At 37.9% G+C, this 9,656-nt stretch overlaps 3 protein-coding genes across 4 annotated transcripts in view; all 3 read right to left on the reverse strand.

The window, feature by feature from the left end:
• LOC122355289 (DNA repair endonuclease XPF-like) overlaps positions 1-1,955 on the reverse strand; it is a 5,992-nt gene extending 4,037 nt beyond the window's left edge. Inside the window, exons 1-4 of the mRNA XM_043253392.1 lie at positions 1,274-1,955; positions 772-952; positions 497-692; positions 204-411 (exon numbers count right to left, since the gene is read on the reverse strand). Coding sequence (XP_043109327.1) covers positions 204-411; positions 497-692; positions 772-952; positions 1,274-1,450 — 762 coding nt within the window. The 5' untranslated portion in view covers positions 1,451-1,955. The remainder of the gene's footprint in view (positions 1-203; positions 412-496; positions 693-771; positions 953-1,273) is intronic.
• Positions 1-9,656, reverse strand: part of thrab (thyroid hormone receptor alpha b) — a 628,197-nt gene that overhangs the window by 426,921 nt on the left and 191,620 nt on the right. The window lies entirely within an intron of this gene.
• LOC122355272 (serine/threonine-protein phosphatase CPPED1) overlaps positions 4,819-9,656 on the reverse strand; it is a 12,656-nt gene continuing 7,818 nt past the window's right edge. For both annotated transcript variants that reach the window (XM_043253367.1, XM_043253366.1), the window contains one exon: positions 4,819-9,124. In XM_043253367.1, coding sequence (XP_043109302.1) covers positions 8,901-9,124 — 224 coding nt within the window. In that variant the 3' untranslated portion in view covers positions 4,819-8,900. The remainder of the gene's footprint in view (positions 9,125-9,656) is intronic.

Raw genomic sequence — 9,656 nt, forward strand, 5'->3', positions numbered from 1 at the left:
TATATATATAAATATATACGCTTATAAACAGCCAATATGTTAGTAATAACCAAAGTTAATTTAAGATCTAAATCTAACTGCCAAATATGAAATTCTGTGTTATTATGTTTGTTGTTATTTTGTGTGTGTGTGTGTGTGTGCTATAGTGATTTTCCCCCTCATGTACAGCATTATCATAAGCACTATGAAAAGCCTTTTCTCACTTTTTCAAAGGAAGTGCCCAGGCTGTTCTCCAGAGAGAGGTCTTCTGCTTCCAGAGTGGGATTGTAGCGCTTCAGCTCTTTCAAGCAGGCGTTCATGATGTCCAGGATAGAGCTCTGAATGGCTCTCATCGCTGGAGTCAGAGACACATGGAGCTCCACCACATCCGGCTTGTGTTTGTCCAGCGTTGTGTTCACTGATGCTTGAAATCTAGCAGATAAAGCGTTGAAAAAACACCCGATTTATAAACAACATTCACCCACTTGGAGTAAAACAAAAAAATAAAATGTCATACCTTGGCCAAAGAAAGAGCTTCTTCACAAACAGGTTTCTCATGACACGCTCGACTTTACAGAAGCCAGAAGAGAAGGACGTGGCCTTGTCCGTAAAGGCCTTGATGAACCCGGTCTTGTTTTTCTGCCGATAAAGTCTCAGAATGAAAGCCTCCTGACAAGACTCAATGATCTTATGCGCACGATACACCAGGATTCCTGTGAAAATACACAGAAAGACAACGTAGTCCGGCAACTCATTATCTGCACAGCCGTTTTCCAAAAGCCTTCTCCTGACCTGTTATGAGGTTAGCAGGAATTCGGTCGGTGAGGAAGTCCACCACTAGGATGCGGCTGGTCACAAAGAGAACTCCTCCTTTAGTGTACACGTTATATCTTTCATTATTATGCACATCGCTGGTCACAGTCTGGGGAAGATGGCTTACTCCTTCAGCGCGGAGCTGCTCTGTAAAATACTCCTTCAACGGGCACACAAATTCATCATTATTATTGAATCATCCATGTAAAGACTAAATGTCAAAAGATTAAATTACCAACATGATCACTTTTTTATTTTATATATCAGGCTTTGCAGGCATGTACTTGCTTTGTTCTACGAGCTTTAACTTCTATAGCCCTGCAATTCAGGTTTACAATCAATTCTATTTCTTCGCAGCTCGCATGTACAACATACACAAGAATTGGCTGAAGGTAAAATTTCGTGAGACACATCACTGCTGTCACTGTTTGATTAGCCACGTCCTCTCTTAAAGATTGCGGGCTAAACGAGGCTGACCCACCTGTTCAGGAGTGGTCGTGTTTAACAGGAGCACCAGACTGCCCTCCTCCGAATAGACTCTCATGAAGTGTAAGAGAATACGGTCGACCCCGAGCCCCTCGGCTGTGACCAGCAAGCCGTCCGAGCTGAACAAACTCAGAAACATCTCCGTCTCGTACTCCAGCAGCGGGCTCGCCATCTTCACGAGCGACCGAAGCTGCTTTGCTGGATGACATGAACGGTCTTGCAGTTTTACCGCTTTTTTTATCAGGACGAACTAAAGTACAGCGCTTCCATTTAATATCTATACTTGCCGGTAGCACACACGTAATCGCAGAACCGAACAAAAAGCTATACTTTTGAGCTATATCATATTCTTTTACATTACGCAAGTTTCGCTCGCCTTCGTGTTTCAAAAAGGCGTTATCGTGTCACGTGACGCCGCGGGGTTTCTAACGTTCGGTTACGCCGGCGCCACCTGCTGTACTGGGGGTAGAACTCCCACAAAAAACACAAACAACTTCACAAGAGACGCACTCCTAACCGTGCATGAATGTGTATGAAATGAAACTCCAGATGCTTATGGCTTCCGTTTTTTAATATAAAAAATGCACTGAATATTTTTAGCATAACTTAACCGTGGAAGCCTATTTTCGCATCATAAGAAAAATCAGTGCCTCCTTGGTGTATGTCTGTCACGAACGAATTGAAATGATAAAATGTAGAATGTAGTCAAAATTGTGACTTGGAAATTATTAAATCATTATAAAGATATGAAAAGGAAAACATTAAGAGAAAATTACGACACCAACCTTAATATCACCTTTAATTTACGTATTGCGTTTCCTTTAAATATGCCTCTTTCCAACAAATCTCCACATGTTTGTATTTAGTAGGCTGTGTATTGTATTTCTCGCTACAGGCTAAAAATGTATCCAGTAAACAGCATAATATTTTAGCACAGTTCAGTTTGCGTACTATACCGCACACAGCAACACACTCATATTTACACATACTAATGTGTCCTAAAACTGTACGTTCAACATGTACCACGATCCTGTTCTTTCCCATGCTGTGCAGAAGACACAGAGTGTGTGCATTGCTGCTTAGTGTCCTTGAGAGAGCAGTAGAGCACTTCTGTGTGGAGTGCTGCCGAAGTAGTGTTTATCACAGTTTAAGTGGGGCATGCTTAAAAATAAATAGGAAATGGATTGAAAGAGCTATTATGAAGAATACAACATGTACGAGGATGTTTTTATGCATAATCTTTTTCTCTTTTTTTTTTTTTGCGTTTAGAGAAAATAGAGGGAAAACATTTTCATATTGCCATTAACATAATTACACGAAAATATTCTGTAGCAAATACGCAAAATCTATGCAAACAGATGAATTAGCTGGAAACTCAATATCCAACAGCTACAGTTATTTCCAGGATTTCATGCCTCTAGGACACATTTATGAATGCGATGACAAAGTGCTATAAGACACTGCTGTTTAAACCCAAACAGCCTCTATGCGCAGTACATTATCCACTCTTTAAATGTAAAGATCTTACAGCACTTCAGCTTTCAATATAGGCAGTCTATAGTGCAATATATTGTCAGGATATAGTGAAATAGTGGATTCTGGGTCTGCATCTCTCAAGGTTATGTTCAAAAATCTTAAGTGCATTCTTCTGTCGCTCTGATGCTTTCATTATTTATTTTGCTTATTTGCTAAAAATGAATAGAAAGGGTAAAAACACGCACAGAGTGTATCTCGGGAAACCCTTAACTCATCAAATGCTCCAGTTTCTTGTTTGAAATTAAGTGTAAGTTACCTCGAATAACATGAAAAAGCACCACTTGTTCATTCGTTGTATGTAGTGGCTAAAAGAGAGAAAGAGAGAGAGAGAGAGAAAAAAATAAAAATAAAAACAGAGAGACCTGCTGTTCAGAGAGCTTTTGTTTTGTTTTTTGAGGTCACTGACTAAGCACTTGAGGAGAGGAAGTCCTAATGGTGGAAGTAAAAGAAAGCAGGATGAACCTTTTATTCCGCCTGGTTCAAAGTTTAATACGAGCCCTTTTTCAGACAACACAATGTCAGGACGGATGAGGTTAGGAGGAGATCTAGAAGAAGCAAACAAGCACTCGTCCCGAGCAGTAGTGGAGCATCGCAGTGACTGGGCATGTCAAGAAGCATATGAGATTAATGGAGGCAGGAAAAGGCGCCGGCTCAGAGAGCAGCTGGATTTTAGCAGTCTTTTCAAAGGGTGACAGGAGGTGCGCCGCTTAAACAGCGTTATGTCAATGACTCATTAAAAACAAGTCCAAATACTCAACTCACCGTAAATGGCTCCTGCTCTGCTTCTTTAACCCTGTGAAGTTTTTTTGGGCTATAGTATGATATGAGGAAAATACGAAGCTCATACCCGAGAAGGAAAAACACCTCAGTTTTATTCGGAGGACCAAAGGGCGCGAAAGTATACACTTTGGTACAATTGCGGATATTTATATATCCAAGACCAAAACTGATTACCTTGTAATATAAATCTATGAACTATTATAGCAGACAACGCATTCCAAATGTATTTAAATATCGTTTGTCGCTCTGTATCTCTAAACAATACGGTAATACGATGATATTTAGGAGGATTGGTTTTACAATAAATGTCTGTAGCTTTTAGGCAAACGTAATGTAATGCAATACCACCTAGATTGTGAGATGTACAAAAAACATAGCTCAAAAGCCTGATGTATCATATTTCAGACTCATTTTAACATGGTTTTGAAATATGCATATAGACCTAAAGGAGAACATTTTTAGAATGAAACTAAAAGGCCTTTAACATGTTTCAGAAAAGTATAAATTAACCGACAATAGAATGTATAATTGTGTACAACAAGCTTTACAGCAAGTTTTATTTTAGACATTTTAAAGGCCTTATCGTTCATTGAAACCTTTTTGAATGCTTGCACGGCAGTTAGCACAAGCAAGAGATTATGGTTTGTAGGTTTAAATATGGGTTGTTTTTCTTACACAAATGCATCGATTCACTACAGGAGGCCTTTTTAACCCCCAGGAGCCATGTGGAGTTTTTTTATGATGGATTTATGCACTTTATTGGACTATTGGACTATTGATTTTCAACAGTTATTCACTGCCATTATAAAGCTTAAAACTCTGAAAGAACAAGCTCATATACACCTAGGATGGCTTGAAGATAAGTAAATCGTATGGTAACTATAATTTTTGAATAGTATTATCATTTTAAGGGATAAAGGCCTTTATTTAATGTCATCGCAAGTGACTTTCTTTTTTCTGATAAACATAAGGCGCTCATTTTTGGGTGAACATTCACTTTAAGCGTTGAGGTGTGCGGTTACATATCGGAACAGTGGGGTTTTGGAGAGACTGTGAGTTAGTTGAAAGGATACAGCACCTTTAAAGCAGAGCCTACCACAAATTGGATTAAAGTCACCAAGGTACTTGACTAACACTGCAGGATATTTGGTTTGCAAACTCCAAATGAGGTTACAGCGAGAAAAGAGTAAGCCTGATGAAGTAAACTTAAAAAACCACTGAGGGAACGTTCATGTGGGATTTTAATGCTTCAAGGATACAAAATAAACGGGCTAGTTACATGATAAATGATCTTTCAGTAATACAGAGTGTTTTGGGAAAATCACAGTTGCGACTTCACTGCTGTCTCGCATTTAAAATGCACTGCTGTGAGTCACCAGAAAATGCATTTCAACAGAACAAATAATAACAGAAAATACTTTGCGGCTGAAAGTCGAGGCACATTTGATATTTTACGAAATTACTACAGCTGCTCCATTTGATCAGACAGTTGAATGAATTTAAAAACGGAGCTCTCACTGTTGAAACCGAACTGCAGTGTGGCTGATAAGTCTAAAGGTGCTTTTAAAAATATTAGCCCCATTTTGCAATTCCCTTTAATCCAAATATTAATATCGTGTGTAATAATCTAATTGAAGCAGAGGATGAAAATCAAGGCTGCCCGGTGTGAGAAAATGTGGTGGAAGATTATCCGCATTAGTATTCTTACTGGATTTTAAAAGAACCAGTAAAAAAGGGATTAATGTTCACATACAATGTAGTATATAGAAACCTTCTGCGAGAATAAGTCATGTCTACGCTAAGAAAGGAGTTGAAATTCTAATTAAAGAATCAAAAGAGGTATAAACAAGACAAGGTCTTATAGGAGGTCACACGATCCATGGCATTATGTATGAGAAGCACATTTATTGGAAGTAAAATCTCAATCTGTCTAAAACGAATAGGGTTTTCTAGTCTTATTTAGACAGGTATTTATAGGCCAAGTCATTCTGCAATGCCAATGAGGCATCTTAATGATGTTGTGTGTCTCCGTCTCTTTGCTAATGTGCCCTCCACCTCGCTGCATACTGAAAACGACTTACAGTCCAACTCCACTAAAATAGCTTGCGCAGATGGGCAGACTGTACAGCAATCTGTCAAAGTCTGTGTGAGGGTTGACTGACAACCTCAAGTGTTGGCTTGTGGAAAGTTCTCGCTTCAGAAACTTTAGGACCCTTTACTTATTTATTTTGATTTAGATGTGGGAATGCTCACAGGTGGCCTTTATCTAGTTTTAAGACACCTTTTCGTAAACTCTGACATTTGCAGATTTGTTCGTGTTTGTATTTGGCCCCTTTACTAGCAATAATTTAATATTGTCTGACGTGTCTTAGATCAGAAATAATTGTCTACTTTTGCTATCAAGACACACAAATAAAGCATCTGAAAAACTGTTAATGGTGTTTCGTTCCTGAATGAAGCAGCGTTTTTCAATGAAACAGTTAAGTGAATTATTCAATGACTCACTCATATCACTCATTTAAACAACATACCATTAAAAAGAAAAAGTTTCAAATATGTTACTCGGTCGGTATCCTTTTAAAAGCTACTAATATGTACAATTTAGCAGTAAATAGGGTACAAAGATGTACCTTTTCGCTTTTGCAACTTAGAGTATTGTGACCGTGACACCTTTTTTTCTGAGACTGTAAATGAATCAACATTTTTAAATGAATCTGTGAGTGAATTGATCAGTGATTCGCTCAAAAAACACTCACGAATCGATGTTTAGAATGAATTAGCTGAACACCTAATGCCGTGTAGATGTAACCTGCAGAAAAATGCCCCGTCACAGATTGAATCATTTCATATTTAATTTATTTTTTCCTACTTTTCTGATTGGTCCGGCAGACCGGAATTAACTGTGGAATAAGTTTACTCTTCAATATAGCAGCTAAGATAAAGCCAGTTTTGGCTGTTCGGCAGGTGGTTATTATTGGTGGTTTATATGTCAGGCTGTTGATGCCCTGTGATTTACTCAGTGTAGGAGTTCATTCTGCTGTGTGAAGAAAACCAACCTGCTAAATGTCAAATGTCCTCCTGTTCCAAGACTGAATTCATCTACAATGCTATGCTGCCTGTCCATGTGAGAATCAACCAGGACAGGCAAGAAAAACTGTGCTTTACAAATGGACCAATGGCCTATTTCTGTAAGAAACCTGAAAAAATAATAGAAACCTGTGTATCTCTTTACAGCTGACTTGCTGTGACATATCCAAATTATCAATGTAAGAACAGAGGCCATTACTACGGTGCAGTCACTGACCTGGACAAATCGTATTATGTTGTACATCCTGGAGTACCGCATGCTATCTTAGAGTGACATGCTGATTACTTGTCCTCAGGCCTGAGATCAGAACAAAAAGCACAGGAAGATGCTTTCAATATACAAGAGGAAGAAGCTGGAGAGAAAATAAGGTAACATGACAGGGGACATTTTATGTCTAGGTTCACTGAGTCAGATCTGTGCAGTGAGCTGCTAGCAACGGGAAAGACTGTTTTGTGTAATGAAGGATTTTTTTTCTTCTGTCGCTGATTCGTTTAGTGACTTCTTTTCTGCTTTTTTACCATTTGATGCTGTCACTTTAGTTATCTTGAAAGTAGTTAAATATAAATACAAATACAATTCTGCACATCTTTCTGCATATGGTTCACTTACATTAAACATTATCCAAAAATGTCTCGCAGTTCAGTAACCGCTCTTAAGACTCAAAGTTCCAACTATGAATCTTTCTTTTCTGAATAACAACACTCAAAGTTCTAACTCTTGACAGTGGTAACTGCATTTGAAATGATTCCTGCAAATGTATTTTTTTGTCATATTTGTATCAATTGTATTGGCAGTCAGGAGCCCTGAATTTATAACCCAAAGATCTTCAAATAAAAAGCTAATTCATGAAAATACAGGCAAGGAATGACATTTTTGTTCTATTAATTTTGCTGTCATTTGAAGTATAATATAAAATATGTACTGCATATAATTCTAAAAATAATGTATTCCATTAAATCTTGAAATAATCACAGTTATAAGATTTTGAAAAAAATTAAATAAAGATGAAACGTATAAAAAATGTTTCGAATTCTGCATTTATCATTGATTCTTAAGTCATTATTTAAAGAAGTAAATTTGGTAACAATCTCCAGTATTTAATTTGTTAACATTATTAACCACATTAGTTAAGAAATCACAATGACCAATACTTCTACAGCATTTATCAGTCTTGATTAATGTTAAATTCAACATTTACTAATATCTATTTTAATCAAAAGCTGAACATGTATTTTTTAACATTAATAAACGTTAATAAACGTCACAAAATTGTATTGCCCACTGCTACTTCATGTTAGTTAACAAATAGGACCTTCCTGTTAAGTGTTATTGTAAATCTGCAATGTGTGAACTCTATTGTGCAGGACATTAAGTCATTCAGATGTTCCTGCAGACCACCATTAAATCAAATGCTGCAACATTCTGATAATCATGTTCATTTTCAGTTCAACTTTACACTCAAGCCGAATGCCAATTACATAATTTATGTTTTTTCTGAACCCCTCTGAATGATCGTAGCATTAGAAATTACACAGAAATGTTACATGGAAAGATTCAGAGAAAACTGGAAAATATCCCGTTTAATTTTAGCATGTATGACACTAGTGAGAAAGCTACGAGGTCACAGATTCAGACAAGATCTTGGTCATTTTAAGATGTCTTTCTTGCTGCGTGCACGCCGGCAAATTCGTTCAGTCACACCCGGCTGTTTTCAGAGCTTCTAAGTGTGAGGTGAGGTCAGCAATTATGTTTTTGGTGATCCACCCACAGAACAAGTGACTCGATGTCCCGGTCACCGCAGCCACGTCTTTCAATAGTTACCATGGAGATTGCCTCTTTCCTCCTCTCAGAGTAATGAGCAGAGAGGAGCAAGAAGTGAACTCATCAAACTGTCATCCAAAATGTTCAGCACTATTAAACTACCATTGTACCCTAGCATCTCCTCACTCCATTAGTATGATGAGGTGATTTAACTTCAGTGTTTAAGAAATTCTCCGACGTATTTGCATGATTAAAGTATGGAGACAGATGATGTGAGTATCAAAGATCAAAAGAGCCACTGGATCCAATTTTTAATGCTTACTAATGTATTGTGAACTCTTCTGAGCTCTTTTTGTTCCGTACCTGATAGCTCTAAATGTATAAACAATGGCTCAGGTTCTATAATGAATGCTGAAGATGAAGATACAACCCCATGATTAGTGATCAGCAGGTGGACTCAAACCAACAATTTCTTCAGGTCTTCGTCCATTCCTCTTTCGGTTAATTGGTCCAGACTATGGTAGCGATGGATGATGTCATCTTCAGTAACTACCACCACTCGCACACCATGAGTGTCATCTCCCAGCTGACAACCAACAGCGGAGCTAACCACCATATCCAACCCATCATAGCAGCCCCCTGCATTTCTGTGGTAGTGACCGGAGAACACAGCTTTCACCCCTGAAACAAAAGATATTTAGTTAACGTCTAGTTAAACAAAATAGTCAAATCATGACCACATTAGTCTTAAAGGGGTCATATAATTTTGCTAAAAAAAAACATTATTTCATGTATTTGGTGTAATGCAATGTGTTTATGTGGTTTAAGTTTCAAAAAACATTATTTTCCATATACTGTACATAATTGTAAAGGCATCGTCTGGAGTCTGTCTGGTTACTGCTGCACAGCAGGTGTAGTCGAACACTAGACATGTTATTCTAAACTGATTGTTTTCATAGGGATGAGACATCATCCAACTCAGTGTGACACTCTTAGGCGTTAGGCAACTATAAATCTTAACTGAAATGTTAAGGCCAGGTTGTCCAGTGCAGTCAGAGCTATTGTTGATGTGGTCACAGACACCTAAGGATAATTTTGCTGTTAGAAGACACACAGTTTTACTTAAATCAGGTGTCAATGGGATGTTTCTGGGTTGTTTTATTAAATCACCCTTCATGGCACTTAAAGACAAAAACAACAGAACACTATATAT

This window comes from Puntigrus tetrazona, chromosome 12 (genome assembly GCF_018831695.1).
Source record: "Puntigrus tetrazona isolate hp1 chromosome 12, ASM1883169v1, whole genome shotgun sequence".
In the NCBI taxonomy this organism is placed as follows: domain Eukaryota; kingdom Metazoa; phylum Chordata; class Actinopteri; order Cypriniformes; family Cyprinidae; genus Puntigrus; species Puntigrus tetrazona.